Below are 17,367 nucleotides of genomic sequence, written 5' to 3' on the forward strand. Positions count from 1 at the left end.
TTTCTTTAAGAGGTTAGCGTTGGGAGAACGGTAACGTTATGTAACTATCAATTCTTCTAGTTCTTGTAGCTTCTCTCTTTCCTTGGTTGGCGTTTACTGAATATGTGAGCATGATCTGTCCATCTTTTTATTTTATATATATATATATATATATATATATATATATATATATAAACAAACAAGGATTCCTGATCAGTACTGTTGATTGGAATGATTCAGATCGGTTTACAGAAGCTGGCTCTAGGATGATCCAACCAATGACAGGCCTCTCACCAAACGTTGTCGTCATTCGGTCTATTTTTGTCTGTGATTGGCGCCAACCTCAAGTGAAGATGTGCAGGTTGTTGTTGAACACCGAGTGGTTGATTTAAATGTTGGGTTTTTACTTTTATCATGGGAGGGAGGAACAGGAAGGAGGGGGTTGAGAGTTGCACTGTGTTGTGTTGGCTCTTTAATTGTTTTGTTTGTAAGACTGATACCAAGAGACTTGGCCACAGAATGTATATTACTGTACGTCTTTGAGAAGGAGAGTGGTCTTGACGATTTGCATCTTCTGACTGCGCTGCTAGTGCTTTGTCATGTGGTTAATAGGGATGGGAACAGGGATATAGATTTGTACATGGAGGGGAGGAATGATGGAACAGAGGCTAAAGTGTGTGACAAATGAAGACTGAAGAATGATGAGAGGAAAAAGAGATGTGAAGCGCTGTTAGGTGAGAATCAGTGACTGAAAATGAAATGGCACGTTGGAGAGAAGTAGAGGGGGGGGGGGGGGGGGTGCTTTGCATCAGTGCAGCAAATAATGTACAGAATTGCCAATATATGACCTCTGTCACACGCACTCAAACTTACTCCCAACGCGTACAGGCGCATTATCTCAAACACACACTTCCATCCCCATGCTTTGTAAATATGTAGACGTTGGTGGACTGTAGTTTGTAGACCTCTAAAGAGGCTGTATTTATACACCGAGGAATGTTTAAATGAAAAACACACATACCTAAACGCAGTACTTCTCTTCCAGATATATATAGATATATATTTGCCACATGTAGAAGTAAACACCCCTCACTGAGTCAGTGGGTTACTATGGGGTGGGGGGGGGGGGGGTTGTTATGTGATGCACTCTACTTCAGTATAGCGGATCTCATTGTTAAGGGGCCAACAACCTTGTATATTTTATTGAAGGTTCAATAAAGGAAAAACTCCACTTTTCAAACTGATCCTGATCTGTTTGTGTGACGTCATTCTTTTTGACACATTGAAACGGCTTGATTTGAAATGAGTTTGAAATACACACCTTGCCTGCCGGAACGTAAGAGATCAATTTGTACACCACGTAAGCCAACAAACCAGTGTGACGTTTATTGGATAAATGATAATGGTGGACCAGGCTTCTGGTAAGTATCAAGTTGACGTGTGTGTGTGTTCATATTCTGGGCTGAGGGTGTTACTCAGTGGCTTCCTGTCACTGTTATAAGCCTACAGCCTCACATGAGGAAATCAAATCCACCAGTGTGCTTCTGAAGAAAAGGTTGAGAACAGTAGCCACTGTTCATTTGTCAATGTGTCTTTTGAACGAGGACAGGAGACCGGGCTGCTAAGATGGAGCGTTCTGAGCCTGGAAGGTGTCAACTAGACTGCATGGACTCTGAAATATCAAGTAAGGGGGTTTACCTCACCAAAAGTACTGTGCCGTGTCTCGGTAGCCATGTTTGTCTGATTTGAATTAGGAAAGAAAATCTAGTATGTCAATATGCGCTGTTATTTTGTTCATGTCTTGACAAGCTCCGTGCCTGTGAAGTACATTCAGTTGCTGTGTATGTAGGACATTTGCTATGAATAAATGTTAGTTTTAGTCTGCCTCCATGATCCATCAGTACTTCTGTTCCTGATGCATCTTTTAAATCTCTCCTATAAGCCTTATTTCTGTCATACCTCTCTAGCGCTCTCTCTATCTGCACCTATAGGTTCTCTCTCCAGGATGTCAGTGGCCCGGTCCAGCCCGGGTACCCCTGATCGACCTTCCCACCCCGCGGCCCCCGGGCCCCTCCAGGCACCTCTCGGCCCTGCCTTGGTCCAGTTCCAGCTAGGCCTCTTCAGGGAGGTGGTATGGGTGCCTAGAGGGCAGCTCAGCTTTCACCACGCCAAGAGACTGGCGGCAGAGATCATAGAACGCAAGGTAAACCTCCCCCCCAATCTAGAATGGTTTAGCCAATTCCTTTAACTATTGGTGTGATGCAACACAGTAGCTAAAATGTCTTTCTCTGCCTCTCTCTGTCTCTCCCTCTCTTTCTCTCTCTCTCTGTGTGTGTGTGTCTGTCTCTACCTCACCTCAGTGAAAGATAGCCCTGTTACTATGTCAGCTAGAGGGGCTGCTGTGTGGTTTAGCTGTGTCTGCAGCTTACTTTCCAACCACAACCTCTTCTCCTGCATCTCTCTCTCTCTCACACACACACATACACAAACACACACACACCTGCTCAAACTATGGTTAGGTTTAAGGTAAGAGTACAGGTTAGGGGTTTGGGAAAATAGGATTTTTGAATGGGACTGAATTGTGTGTCCCCACAAGGTTAGTTACACAAGTGTGTGTGCGCGTGCATGTGTAGGTGTCTTTGACCATGGTACTTGCCTACGGAGCAGAAAGAGGAACTGTCCCTCCCTACCTTCAAGTTTATGCTCAAACCCTACACCCCAAACCGAGCACTCTGTTCTCTCACCTCTGGTCTCTCAGCTCCCGCTCAGCCCAATCCAAGCTCTTCTCTGTCCTGGCACCCCAATAGTTGAACCTTCTTCCCCTTGAAGTTAGGACAGCAGAGTCCCTGCCCATCTTCCCGAAAACATCTGAACCCCGACCCTTAAATACCCCCCCCCCCACGTGAACTAACACGTGCACTTGACTTTATCCCTCCTTACTAGCTCTGACTTTGCTGATATTTACTTTGAGGAAAAATGTATTTATTGTGACTGTGATATGTGGTTGTCCCACCTAGCAATCTTAAAATGAATGCACTTACTGTAAATTGCTCTGGACAGAAGTGCCTGCTAAATGACTTAAATGTTAGTGTGTGAACCTTGTATGTGGTCTGTGTGAATAATCTGGAAACCCCCCACCCCCCAGAGGTCATTGCACATTGCCTGTTTTTGGTAGCAAACATACAAACGGTCAGAAAGCCTGGAAATAAACCCACACTCAAACTTGTTTCCATCACATTTGAATATCTAACGACAATGACGCTTGACATCCCTCACATTGTTCCGTGACCAGTCTCTCTCCCCACTGAACGCCCACTGTCTGCCTGTCTGTCTGCATGCTTTTGATGATGCACATCCAGATGATAAACCAGCCAGAACCAGACTGATTGATTGATCGATCATATCTCTGGGTATTTTAGGCTCCAGACTGCAGTGTGGTGGGTGTAGGGGAGAAGGTCCTCCTGTTTAGACACCAGCCTGGCTCAGAACACCTCCTCCACAGACTCACAGACCAGGATCCACTGCTGGACGGTGACCTCATAGAGGTCATCCTCTCAGGTCAGGCTGGGGTTGTGTCCCGACTAGCATCCTATTCCGTTTATCGTGCACTACTTTGACCGCGTATTGAATCGACTTACTTACTAGTTTAACGCCTCGATCAGACCCGACAGCGTCATTGAATATTTTTTTTGGCGTACGCCAGAAGTACATTCATTTCCAAAGGAACGCGGCGTTTGCCTTGCAGCATAGCGTTGCACAGGCAATCGCAGCGTGTTCTGTGTTGTGGTGCATACGATTTATCCAACGTATGCATCAAATTGTAAGCGTAGACTAGTAGCAAAAGGTGAATGTTGAACTTTTATTGCACACACATCCACACACATCCACACACATCCACACACATCCACACACATCCACACACATTTTGGATCATGAAGAAAAGTTGGAACTGCAGCATTTATTACACCGCATTGATGCAATAACGCTGTCCGTCTTATCGAGGCTTTAGCGTCCTAGGTTAATGAGTCTTGCCAGTTCAGTCTGGCCTGGAGCCCACTGTAGCTCACTGGTAACATACAATATATGCCCCGTTGTCCTAAAGGACCCATTAAAGGACTATGCCAGTTCTGGATTTACTAGATTTACACCTAGTTTTTCTGGATCTATGTCAAGTAATGCAAGTGGGAAAAAAATTGCATTTTGGGAGGGGGTGTGGATGACCACACACACCATAGCAGTCATCACAGATTGTGATAGACAATCTGCTCATTCTGATCTGACTCAGGATCAGCTGCTGTGACGGAGATGAAGATCCGCCCACACACCCTGGCTGTCCAATCATATCGCACCCCCACCTTCTGTCACCACTGTGGTGAGATGCTGTGGGGACTGATACGTCAAGGGTTAAAATGTGAAGGTAAGGTGTTGGATACAGTAGTACTTTTTCTGTATATCCTATCTTTAATCACATCGAGCAACTCCAGTATTTATTTAATGTTGAATTGTATTGAATTCTTAGTCGTATATATCTTTGTACCTCAATCTATTCAGCAATTGTCTGATTCTGTCTCAATTATGTCTATTCTCTCTGATACTCTCTCCGTAGGTTGTGGGTTAGACTTCCATAAGCGCTGTGCGCTGCAGTTGCCTAGTGACTGTAGCCGCGCACGGCGTCGTGTGTGTGGCCCCAGCCTGTCCCTGTTCCCCCCTGGCAGGCCCCGGACGCACTCCCTCTCCACACCTGCAGGAGGCAGTCTAGAGGAGGTCAGAATGCTTAGAGATACAGTGAGCGTCAAAAGTATTGAGACAGTGACAAATGTTTTGTTGGTTTGGCTCTGTACTCCTGCACTTTAGATTTTGAAATGATACATTGACTATGAGGTTAAAGTGCAGACTGTCAGCTTCAATTTGAGGGAATTTTCATACAAATCGGGTGAACCGTTTAGAAATTACAGCAGTTTTTGTACGTAGTCCCTTCATTTTAGGGGACCAAAAGTGTTGTGTATTATTAAAGTAGTCAAAAGATAAATATTTTGTCCCATATTCCTAGCATGCAACATTACATTAAGCTTGTCTCCACAAACTTGTTAGATGCGTTTGCTGTTTGTTTTGGATGTGTTTCATATTATTTTGTGCCCAATAGATATGAATGGTACATTCATTTATATTTGTAAATAAGAATAGGATATGTTTCTAAACACTTCTACATTCATGTGGATGCTACCATGATTGCGGATAGTCCTGAAGGAATTGTGAATAAGGATGTGTTCAGAAACATACACTGGAGTGGCTGATGTCATAGACCTGCATACGTTCTATTCTAATTCTGTTAGCAACACTCTTCGTGTATTCACATGGATACACCTATAACTATATTACAGGGCAATATTGGGTGGTTCTAACGGCAACAGTAGGACCTGAAAATCTCTCTCTTTTTCCTTTTTCTCCCTCACCCCTTCCTTCCTCTCTGCTCTTTTCCCTTCTACGTCTAGATCAGCATGTCCAAGCCCAGGTCCAGACCCCCGTCATGGACAGATCACCCGGTGTGGCTGGGGGTGGGCCAGGGAAAGGATGGTGAGACGGGCAGGGCCAGGGTGCCCCACACCTTCCACATCCACAGCTACACCAAGCCTACCGTGTGCCAGCACTGCCGCCACCTCCTCAAAGGCCTTTTCCGCCAAGGCCTGCAATGCGCTGGTGAGATGGGTCGGGGGGGGGGGTCATAGTTCAGATAAGATGTGTGGTTATGGGAGCAGCTGACAGATTTCAGGATTTATTTTAGCGGAGGATGCTTTCTCTAGTCGTATGTTTCTGGAGAGGGTACGTCGATCGCTTGGTCAGATTTCACGTGTTATTTCTGTGTCCGTCGTCTTGGTGTAGTGAAGTTCACCTCACTCTCCCTCTCTCGCTTTCTCTCGTTCTCTCTTTCTCTCCCCAGACTGTAAGCTGAACTGCCATCGTCGCTGTCAGAGCTCCCTGGTCCCCGCGGACTGTCTTGGAGAGAGGAGGAACACCAATGGGGAAGGAGGTGAGAGACGACGTCTTGGAGCAAGACAGGCCACTGAACTTATTAACCAATGGAGTCCATGACGAACGTGCTTCATGGAAAAGTTAAAAACTCTATTTTTGATGTAAATGTCCGGACACTTGTTTAGCGATTCTTTCCGTTGCCGTTTCTAAAAGGACATATTTGAGTGTTTTTGGAGCCTTTGGTCAGGTTTTTCTGTGCTTCTACAACTGCAGAACAAGCATGAGGAAGTATATTACTGGTGGGGTAAGTGTCTCAAAACCAATTGAAAGAAATCACAAAAAAAAAAGTGTCTGGACACTTCTATGACATTTACATCAAAAATAAAGATTTGGTTGAAAAAATGTGAAATTGTCCTTAAAATGATACATTCCATGTACATGCTTTGACAAGAGAGTAGAAGTGCCTTACTTCTCATTGACACAAACAGTGCCTTCGTAGCTTAATATTGATGTAGAAAGTGTTGTGACTCAGACTCAGTGTCCAGTCTCGGCTACAAGAACGACACAGAGGATGATGAGGAGGATATGAGCTTGAGTTTAACATCACTAGAAGACGATGACGACGAGCCGTCTACCGAGGTTCCATTTGCTGAGAACAAGGAAGTGGGACATCAGCCATCAATCATGTAAGATAAAAAAATATATATTAAATGTCTATAAAGTTCAGTATGTTTCCATTTTGAGTTTTGGTGATGATAATAATAATTTGAGTATGTAGTACATGAGTGTCTCATTGAAATTGTAAAAAAGTTCTCTTCTCTCCCTCCCTCCCCCCCTTATCGGTCCCTCCCTCCCCCCCTTATCGGTCCCTCCCTCCCTCCCTCATCGGTCCCTCCCTCCCTCCTCTTATTGGTCCCTCCTCCCTCCTCTTATTGGTCCCTCCCTCCCTCCTCTTATCGGTCCCTCCCTCCCTCCTCTTATTGGTCCCTCCCTCCCTCCTCTTATTGGTCCCTCCCTCCCTCCCTCATCGGTCCCTCCCTCCCTCCTCTTATTGGTCCCTCCCTCCCTCCTCTTATTGGTCCCTCCCTCCCTCCCTCATCGGTCCCTCCCTCCCTCCTCTTATTGGTCCCTCCCTCCCTCCTCTTATTGGTCCCTCCCTCCCTCCTCTTATTGGTCCCTCCCTCCCTCCTCTTATTGGTCCCTCCCTCCTCTTATTGGTCCCTCCCTCCCTCCTCTTATTGGTCCCTCCCTCCCTCCTCTTATTGGTCCCTCCCTCCCTCAGTCCATGTTTCAGTAGTTATATTCCTCTAATGCGGGTCGTCCAGTCAGTCCGTCACACTAAAAGACAGGCCAGTGGATTACTGAGAGAGGGTTGGCTACTGCATCACACCAACACTGACACACTGGTGAGAACACATACGCACACACACACACACACCGAGAGAACACTCACACCATACTTTCTCATTGTTTCTGTCAGAGGAAACGTCATTACTGGATATTGGACTGGAAGAGTATCACTCTCTACCAGAACGAGATCAACACCAAGTACTACAAGGTTGGTTCAATGGGGAAGAAAGAGCCATCTAGCATTTACCATCCAAGGCCTGTCAGTCACCTCAACACTACAATACTGACCGCTTGTGGCCAAATATTAACATCAACAAAATGTGTTTTTCTTCCTCCCTCCCTTCTCCCTTGTCTCTCACTCTTTCCCTCTCTTTTCTTCCCTTCTCCACACCCTCTCCTGTCTCCCTTCCTGTCTCATTCCTCCCTCCCTCTCTAGGAGATTCCTCTATCTGAGGTGCTGCAGGTACGAGGCCCCGCCCAGTTGTCTGTCCCCTTGTTGCCCGGCAACAGTGCCCACTCCTTCGAAGTGGTGACGGGCACGCTGGTGTACTGTGTGTCGGCGGGCCGGGACGGACAGGCCTGGGAGACCGCCGTACGCCAGGCTCTGATGCCCGTGCTGAACAGTGGGCAGGTGGACAAACGGGGACAAGGTGAGTCAGAGAAGTAGCATGTTTGGACTGGGATACTAGAGTATTGTTCAGAGAGAGACCAATGACTGACATCAGAGCCAAGTATTTAGAGAGTTTAGGTCATTGCGGGTTCTGTCAGAACGTTCTGTGGGTGACCCCCACAACTCACCTGTGTCAGTTGGCCAAACTCTGAGTGCTCTGAGGGCCATGCCACTGGATGGTCTCTCACATTTGTTTTTCATAAAGGCTTTAAAGTAAAGTTGGCATCATCCCCATGCGTGTTAGACTTAGTTCCATGGTCATGTTCTTTAACAATGGTGAGATTGACAATTGGTGCTTTTAATAAAGAGAGAACTCTTTCTGTTATAGACCATGAACCCCAGAGTGGAAAAAGCCCGGTAAGTGTGTGGGGTGGGTGGCTGATGGATCTATATGGAGTACGAGCTCTCTAGTCTCATTGTCTGAAATGGATAGATGAGTAACTAAACACTGTGTTTGTGTGTATTGCGCGCATTTTGTGTTTATGTTTGTGTGCCTTTTTATGCTTGTGTGTGTCATTCAGGATGTCAGCTCAGTGTATCAGATCTTCACTGATGAGGTGCTGGGTTCAGGACAGTTTGGAGTGGTGTATGGAGGTGGGTTTGACGTTACACTGGAAGAAATGCTTTCTCTACCGTTACCTGTTCGGCTCAATGAACTTCTTCTATTCAGATTACATATAGGGTATTATCATTGTATTACTTGGCTAGCTGAGAGTCCTCTCTCTCGTCCCCAGGCACCCACAGACAGTCTGGTCAGCCAGTGGCCGTCAAGGTCATCGACAAAACCCGTTTCCCTACCAAACAGGAGAGACAGTTGAGAAACGAGCAGGCAATTCTACAGGTGACGGTTCTACATTTTGTTTGTTTATGTTGCGTTTGTGTTACAGGGAGGTACGGTGTTTGAAATGAACATCCCGTTGTCATATTAGTTTCCCCCTTTCAGTGTGTGTGTGTGTGTGTGTGTTTTCAGAATCTGTCCCACCTCGGTATAGTTCTACTGGAGGGCATGTTTGAGACCAAGGAGCACGTATTCATTGTCATGGAGAAGCTCCATGGAGATATGCTGGAGATGATTCTGTCCAATGAGAAGGGTCGACTGCCAGAGCGCACCACACGTTTCTTGGTTACACAGGTACTGGTGACATAGCGGAAGGACACGGACTATTTCTTCAACAGTCTGCGGTATTCAAATAGGGCCTCTAGAGGGGGATAATAATAATACGTTTGATGTATAAGTCAATGTAAAATTCAGTTGATTTTGACATCTTTGTTGATTAATAGACTAGTGTGTGTGTGTGTGTGTGTGTGTGTGTAGATTCTAGAAGCCCTGCGCTACCTGCACTTTAAACACATCGCTCATTGTGACCTGAAACCTGAGAATGTACTGCTGGCCTCCCCAGACTCTTTCCCTCAGGTCAGTGTGTGTGTGTGTGTGTGTGTGTGTGTGTGTGTGTGTGTGTGTGCATGTGCTTCAATTTGTCTGTGAAGACTCTACTTTGTAAAAGAACCTTCCATCAGACTTTACAGCGACCCCTCTCCCCTCAGGTAAAGCTGTGTGACTTTGGTTTTGCCCGCATCATCGGTGAGAAGTCGTTCCGCCGGTCGGTGGTGGGCACACCAGCCTACCTGGCACCCGAGGTCATCAGTAGCCATGGTTACAACCGCTCGCTGGACATGTGGGCGGTGGGTGTGGTCCTGTACGTCAGCCTGAGCGGAACGTTCCCCTTCAACGAGGACGAGGACATCAGACAACAGATCACCAACGCTGCCTTCATGTACCCCCGCCTGCCCTGGTCTAACATCTCACTAGAGGGTAAGTTTGTTCCCCTGGTAGGACCAATGCAAGCAAAAGAGTCCCGTAATGATCATCAGTGATTCCCCCACCATATTGTACAGCTGATATGAGGTTATTTTCTGCTTATGCATATTACTTTCAATGGTGAATCCACCAGTGGTTTGCGTGGCCATAGAGCTCTATGGTCGTCTCATCTGACCAATGCACCTGGTTCCAATCCAAGTGCCAATGCTGTTTTTTTTTTGTTTTTTTTAGCAAACTCCAGGCGTTTACATTTGTTGGTTACTCTTAATAAGGGCTTTTTTTCTGGCAACCCTTCCAAAAGAGCCTATTGGAATGGAGGGGGTGTCTAGTTGTAGTTTTGGAATCTTGGTGACCCCAAGATGCCACCAAGTTCTGGAATTCTCCAACTGTGGCCCTTGGACTTTTCTTTGCCTCCCGAACCATCTTCCTCACTATGCGTGGGGAAAAGATACACATGCGTTCTTTACCAGGCAAGTTTACCACTGTTCCAGTGGTAAGTGGTATACTGTATTTCCTCTCTTAGCTGTTTTGTACCTCATTTATGAAGGTCAACAAACATTTATCTTTTTTGTTTGTAAGTTCTTTGCCTTTCTCCGTGGTGGTGGGTGACAAATGTATTTTACATGTGTGTTACCTCATTTTTATACCCCAGTGAAACCGGAAGCCATGGATGACCACAGTACAGTTCATTAAGTTTAGATTAACTTAAAGTTGAACGTTAATGCAGATTTTATTTTCGTAAGATTCTTAAGAAGTGCCAATCATTTTGAGACCTATCTTTTTGAGATATAACAATTGTTACTTGTTAAAGAAAATATTTTCTCTGGGCAATTGTATTAGTAAAAAATAATATCAATTTTCAAATTGTTCTGAGCATACCAATACAGCTCAGTATTTTTTTATTATTTCTTGTTTATCTTTATCAAGGATGACAATAATTTTGGAAGTGACTGTATGTATCAATTTGACTTCATGACTCCTCAACCCCCTTCTCTGATGGGTAATGGTGGCTCACCCAGGAAGGTTGTTTCACAAAAGTGTCTCCCTTCAAAAATATTAAGTAGGTCTGTACCCCCGCCTGCCTTGGGCTAACATCTCACTGGAGGGTAGGTCTGTACAGAACGCCTGCCCTGGGCTAACATCTCACTGGAGGGTAGGTCTGTACAGAACGCCTGCCCTGGGCTAACATCAGGGGTTTCAAAAGTAACATTCCCCCTAGTGTTTTGTCTAAGGCAGGGAGCAGAAACCAATGAATCAGCATTCAAATATTTGATTTCCTTATCCCTGGGCTAACGTTTTATCTGTGTGGAGGTAGAATCAGTCTCTCATTACGTTGTTCTCTCTCTCTCGCGCTTTCTCTCTCGCGCTTTCTCTCTCGCTTTCTCTCTCTCGCTCTCTCTCGCTCTCTCTCGCTCTCTCTCTCGCTCTCGCTCTCTCTCTCGCTCTCTCTCTCGCTCTCTCTCTCGCTCTCTCTCTCGCTCTCTCTCTCGCTCTCTCTCTCTCTCTCTCTCTCTCTCGTGCTCTCTCTCTCTGGCTCTCTAGCGGTGAGTCTTATCAACAACCTGCTCCAGGTTGCAGTAAGGTGTAGGTTCAGTGTGGGAAAAGCACTGGGACACCCCTGGTTACAGGTAAAAGACCTCAACTCCTCCTAACATAAACACTTTAAGGCTCAGACACACCAATGATATTGACTGTTGAGATGTACTTGGCACCTCCTGTTGGCAGGTAACTTTTTGTTGTTCACATATCACAGATACACCACCGATGCGATAGTCAAAATACTCCAGACCACAAGGTGGCAGTAGCTTGTTTGGCTTGTCCCTGCTGTAGATAGCTAATGTTAGCCAACTAGCAAGATAAGCTAATTATGTTGCTAGCTAGCTATAATGTGTAGGAAGCCCTTATTGATATGAGCCAGATGGCCACAACTAGATAACTAGCAACATTATAATTAAATCCCAATGGATTATTATTATTTTTTAGTGAAGCAGCTGCCTCTTAAGTCAGTGGAGAAGCTAGCTAAAGTTGAAGTCGGAAGTTTACATACACCTCAGCCAAATACAATTAAACTCAGTTTTTCACAATTCCTTACATTTAGTCCTAGTAAAAATTCCCTATCTTAGGTCAGTAAGGATCACCGCTTTATTTTAACAATGTGAAATGTCAGAATAATAGTAGATGTATTTCCGCTTTTATTTCTTTCATCACATTCCCAGTGGGTCAGAAGTTTACATACACTCAATTAGTATTTGGTAGCATTGCCTTTAAATTGAGTAACTTGGGTCAAACGTTTCAGGTAGCCTTCCACAAGCTTCCCACAATAAGTTGGGGGAATTTTGGCCCATTCCTCCTGACAGGGCGGGTGTAACTGAGTCAGGTTTGTAGGCCTCCTTGATCGCACACACTTTTTCAGTTCTGCCCACAAATGTTCTATAGGATTGAGGTCAGGGCTTTGTGATGGCCACTCTAATACCTTGGCTTTGTTGTCCTTAAGCCGTTTTGCCACAACTTTTGAAGTGTGCTTGGGGTCATTGTCCATTTGGAAGACCCATTTGCGACCAAGCTTCAACTTCCTGACTAATGTCTTGAGATGTTGCTTCAATATATCCACATAATTTTCCTTCCTCATGAGGCCATCTATTTTGTGAAGTGCACTAATCCTTCCTGCAGCAAAGCACCCCCACAACATGATGCTGCCACCCCCGTGCTTCACAGTTGGGATGGTGTTCTTTGGCTTGCAAACTCCCCCTTTTTTCCTCCTAACATAATGATGGTCGTTATGGCCAAACAGTTATATTTTTGTTTCATCAGACCAGAGGACATTTCTCCAAAAAGTACAATCTTTGTCCCCATGTGCAGTTGCAAACTGTAGTCTGGCTTTTTTTATGGCGGTTTTGGAGCAGTGGCTTCTTCCTTGCTGAGCGGCCTGGATATAGATACTTTTGTACCTCCAGCATCTTCACAAGGTCCTTTGTTGTTCTGGGATTGATTTGCACTTTTCGCAACAAGGTATGTTCATCTCTAGGAGACAACGCCTCTCCTACCTGACCGGTATGACTGCTGCGTGGTCCCATGGTGTTTATACTTTTATACTATTGATTTTACAGATGAACGTGGTACCTTCAGGTGTTTGGAAACTGCTCCCAAGGATGAACCAGGCTTGTGGAGGTCTGCCCTTTTTGTTCTTGGCTGATTTCTTTTGATTTTCCCATGATGTCAAGCAAGGAGGCACTGAGTTTGAAGGTAGTAGGCCTTGAAATACATCCACAGGTACACCTCCAATTGACTCAACTGATGTCAATTAGCCTACCAGAAACTTATAAAGCAAAGTAGATGTCCTAACTGACTTGACAAAACTATAGTTTATTAATTAACAAGAAATTTGTGGAGTGGTTGAAAAACTAGTTTTAATGACTCCAACCTAAGTGTATGTAAACTTCCGACTTCAACTGTATGTTGTGCTACTGGAAATAATGACGATGCTAACTGTTAAGCTAACGTTATCTAGAATGTGAACTGGCAGAGTGGGATAGTGGAGAGTGAATTCAATGATTTATTATTCATCTTGCTAGATAGCTAGCTTAGTAAGGCATTTAGTGTTTTGCGCATTGTGCTGCACTTATACAAACCCATTCGATTCATATGAAGTGTTTGTGAATGCATTGGTCAGTTGGCACGCTAACGTTAGTGAGCTTGTGCACATTATCAAGCCGAACAAAAAGACACTTATTCAAGCCCAACACTCCTTAGCTAGATGTACAACAAATAATGCAATACTTTATTGTCTTAGTTAGAACAATTCTGCTGAAAAGGGAGAGGATTACACTTGGTGTAATTTAGGTTCTTTTTTTATTTTTTTCTTGACACCCGTTGTCTCCCTGCCACATGGAGGTTTGTGCTCTCTGATTGGCTTAAAGTCAAGTTGACGGCCACTGCTGAGAATCGCAGTGTCCGACAGGTTAGTAGAAATGACAGGTTTGTCGGCACCAGTATGCCGCAGGTAGCCTACGTCTTTTTCTAGCAAGAGAAGGAATGGTGCTAAGCATAGCAGTGGGAAGTAGGGGTGCTGCAACACCCCCTGATAAATCGCAATTTAAAAAAATGATCTTGTTTCTGACATCTTAAACAAACTGAAAACATCTCAGAGCAGTTTGTAAGGTAATGGGTTTAGCCTATAACAAGTGAGAAGGGTAGCCAGTTTGTAACCCATTATGAATGGCCAGTCATTGACAAGCCATCTCTACATTTCACACTTCTTTCTCTCTCTCTTTGTCCTTTTCTACTCTCCCCCTTCCCCCTAACCCTAGCTCCATTCCGGCTCAACACCAACCCTAGCCATAACCAAACCCTTCTAATGCTTAACCATAATCTTAACCCTAACCTTAACTCCCCAGGACTTCCAGTTGTGGTGTGACCTGAGGGAGTTTGAGAAGAGAATGGGCTGCAGGTACCTGACCCACGAGGGGGACGACGACCGCTGGAGATGCCACGCCTTGGACAGGGGCCTGGTCTTCCCCTCTCACCTCACCTGGACCCCCGGGCACGATGACAGCCTGTGACCCTAGGCCCAAATGTCAAAGGTGAAGGGTCGGACAAGATGGCTTCTGGACTACTGGTGTGTTTCAGTGGTGTTCAGCATAAACAACTGTCTGGATGCTGTTAGTGCTGTTATAGCAGTCTCTTAGAAAAAGATCACTGGAAGAGATGACGACTCCGGATTCGGACACAGTGACAAATCCTGGACTTTATGGTGCCCTAGTGGTGCCAGCTCTTGTAGTGGTTATTTTTTAATAAATCATAATATTAAGACTAATGTTTCAGGCCCTTTTTATTTAACTAGGCAAGTCAGTTAAGAACAAATTCTTATTTTGAATGCCGACCTAGGAACAGTGGGTTAACTGCCTTGTTCAGGGGCGGAACGACAGATTTGTACCTTGTCAGCTGAGGGATTCGAACTTGCAACCTTTCGGTTACTAGCCCAATGCTCTAACCACTAGGCTACCCTGCCCGCCCTCTGTGCCCCAGAGTAGTAGTTTACCAGGATCACAAGGCAGGTTCTCTGTCCTTCTACAAAATTCATCCTTCTATGACCCTCCTCCACAGAGTCCAGACAAATTCACTCAGCCCCTCTATCCTGCGTTTGGGCGGTATTGGTACGATACTGAGATGTGTAAGCCTTGGTAGAGGTGATGGCCTACGTACACTATATATGCAGAAGTACAGTGCCTTGCGAAAGTATTCGGCCCCCTTGAACTTTGCGACCTTTTGCCACATTTCAGGCTTCAAACATAAAGATATAAAACTGTATTTTTTTGTGAAGAATCAACAACAAGTGGGACACAATCATGAAGTGGAACGACATTTATTGGATATTTCAAACTTTTTTAACAAATCAAAAACTGAAAAATTGGGCGTGCAAAATTATTCAGCCCCAGTTAATACTTTGTAGCGCCACCTTTTGCTGCGATTACAGCTGTAAGTCGCTTGGGGTATGTCTATCAGTTTTGCACATCGAGAGACTGAATTTTTTTCTTGTAAAACAGCTTGAGCTCAGTGAGGTTGGATGGAGAGCATTTGTGAACAGCAGTTTTCAGTTCTTTCCACAGATTCTCGATTGGATTCAGGTCTGGACTTTGACTTGGCCATTCTAACACCTGGATATGTTTATTTTTTAACCATTCCCTTGTAGATTTTGCTTTATGTTTTGGATCATTGTCTTGTTGGAAGACAAATCTCCGTCCCAGTCTCAGGTCTTTTGCAGACTCCATCAGGTTTTCTTCCAGAATGGTCCTGTATTTGGCTCCATCCATCTTCCCATCAATTTTAACCATCTTCCCTGTCCCTGCTGAAGAAAAGCAGGCCCAAACCATGATGCTGCCACCACCATGTTTGACAGTGGGGATGGTGTGTTCAGGGTGATGAGCTGTGTTGCTTTTACGCCAAACATAACGTTTTGCATTGTTGCCAAAAAGTTCAATTTTGGTTTCATCTGACCAGAGCACCTTCTTCCACATGTTTGGTGTGTCTCCCAGGTGGCTTGTGGCAAACTTTAACCGACACTTTTTATGGATATCTTTAAGAAATGGCTTTCTTCTTGCCACTCTTCCATAAAGGCCAGATTTGTGCAATATACGACTGATTGTTGTCCTATGGACAGAGTCTCCCACCTCAGCTGTAGATCTCTGCAGTTCACCCAGAGTGATCATGGGCCTCTTGGCTGCATCTCTGATCAGTCTTCTCCTTGTGTGAGCTGAAAGTTTAGAGGGACGGCCAGGTCTTGGTAGATTTGCAGTGGTCTGATACTCCTTCCATTTCAATATTATCGCTTGCACAGTGCTCCTTGGGATGTTTAAAGCTTGGGAAATCTTTTTGTATCCAAATCCGGCTTTAAACTTCTTCACAACAGTATATCGGACCTGCCTGGTGTGTTCCTTGTTCTTCATGATGCTCTCTGCGCTTTTAACGGACCTCTGAGACTATCACAGTGCAGGTGCATTTATACGGAGACTTGATTACACACAGGTGGATTGTATTTATCATCATTAGTAATTTAGGTCAACATTGGATCATTCAGAGATCCTGACTGAACTTCTGGAGAGTTTGCTGCACTGAAAGTAAAGGGGCTGAATAATTTTGCACGCCCAATTTTTCAGTTTTTGATTTGTTAAAAAAGTTTGAATCATCCAATAAATGTCGTTCCACTTCATGATTGTGTCCCACTTGTTGTTGATTCTTCACAAAAAAAGACAGTTTTATATCTTTATGTTTGAAGCCTGAAATGTGGCAAAAGGTCGCAAAGTTCAAGGGGGCCGAATACTTTCGCAAGGCACTGTATGTGGACACCCCTTCAAATTAGTGGATTCGGCTATTTCAGCCACACCCATTGCTGACAGGTGTATAAAATCGAGCACACAGCCATGCAATCTCCATAGACAAATATTGGCAGTAGAATGGCCTTACTGAAAAGCTCAGTGACTTTCAGCATGGCACTGTCATAAGGATGCCATCTTTCCAACAAGTCAGGTCACAAATTTCTGCTCTGCTACAGCTTCCCCAGTCAACGGTAAGTGCTGTTATTGTGAAGAAGCAACGTCAGCTTCCAGAGGCATGAAATGCGTTTCCATGGCCGAACATACACGCACAAGCCTAAGATCACCATGCGCAATGCCAAGCGTCGGCTGGAGTGGTGTTAAGCTCGATGCTATTGGACTCTGGGGCAGTGGAAAGGCGTTCTCTGGAGTGATGAATCACTCTTCCCCATCTTGCAGTCCGACGTCCGAATCTGTGTTCGCCGGATATCAGGAGAATGCTACCTGTCCAAATGCATAGTGCCAACTGTACAGTTTGGTTTAGGATGAATAATGTTCTGGGGCTGTTTTTCATGGTTCAGGCTAGGCCCCTTAGTTCCGGTGAAGAGATCTTAATGCTACAGCATACAATGACATTCTAGATGATTCTGCCCTTCCAACTTTGTGGCAACAGTTTGGGGAAGGCCCTTTCCTGTTTTAGCATGAAAATGCCCCTGTGCGCAAAGCGAGGTCCATACAAAAATGGTTTGTCGAGATCGGTGTGGAAGACT

General features: G+C 45.1%; 1 protein-coding gene across 1 annotated transcript; it reads left to right on the plus strand.

The window, feature by feature from the left end:
• The first annotated feature begins 1,505 nt into the window (after positions 1-1,505).
• On the plus strand, positions 1,506-14,889 carry LOC139378873 (serine/threonine-protein kinase D3-like). Its single transcript, XM_071121442.1, has 19 exons — positions 1,506-1,663; positions 1,971-2,182; positions 3,399-3,537; positions 4,265-4,396; positions 4,586-4,743; positions 5,472-5,676; positions 5,918-6,007; positions 6,482-6,635; positions 7,232-7,355; positions 7,430-7,507; positions 7,736-7,949; positions 8,298-8,326; positions 8,491-8,563; positions 8,704-8,810; positions 8,940-9,101; positions 9,285-9,383; positions 9,515-9,782; positions 11,331-11,416; positions 14,183-14,889. Exons 1-19 carry the CDS (start codon positions 1,606-1,608, stop codon positions 14,345-14,347), a joined length of 2,553 nt encoding a protein of 850 aa, XP_070977543.1. The 5' UTR covers positions 1,506-1,605; the 3' UTR covers positions 14,348-14,889.
• Positions 14,890-17,367: the final 2,478 nt, after the last annotated feature.

This window comes from Oncorhynchus clarkii, chromosome 21 (genome assembly GCF_045791955.1).
Source record: "Oncorhynchus clarkii lewisi isolate Uvic-CL-2024 chromosome 21, UVic_Ocla_1.0, whole genome shotgun sequence".
Classification (NCBI taxonomy): Eukaryota; Metazoa; Chordata; class Actinopteri; order Salmoniformes; family Salmonidae; genus Oncorhynchus; species Oncorhynchus clarkii.

Bases quoted from the DNA above. Each gene is read 5' to 3' on its own strand.
- LOC139378873 (XM_071121442.1), top strand. From the start codon at position 1,606: ATGGAGCGTTCTGAGCCTGGAAGGTGTCAACTAGACTGCATGGACTCT. The intron at 6,008-6,481 runs GTGAGAGACGAC...GTTGTGACTCAG, and splicing joins GAACACCAATGGGGAAGGAG to ACTCAGTGTCCAGTCTCGGC. The intron at 7,508-7,735 runs GTTGGTTCAATG...CTCCCTCTCTAG, and splicing joins TCAACACCAAGTACTACAAG to GAGATTCCTCTATCTGAGGT.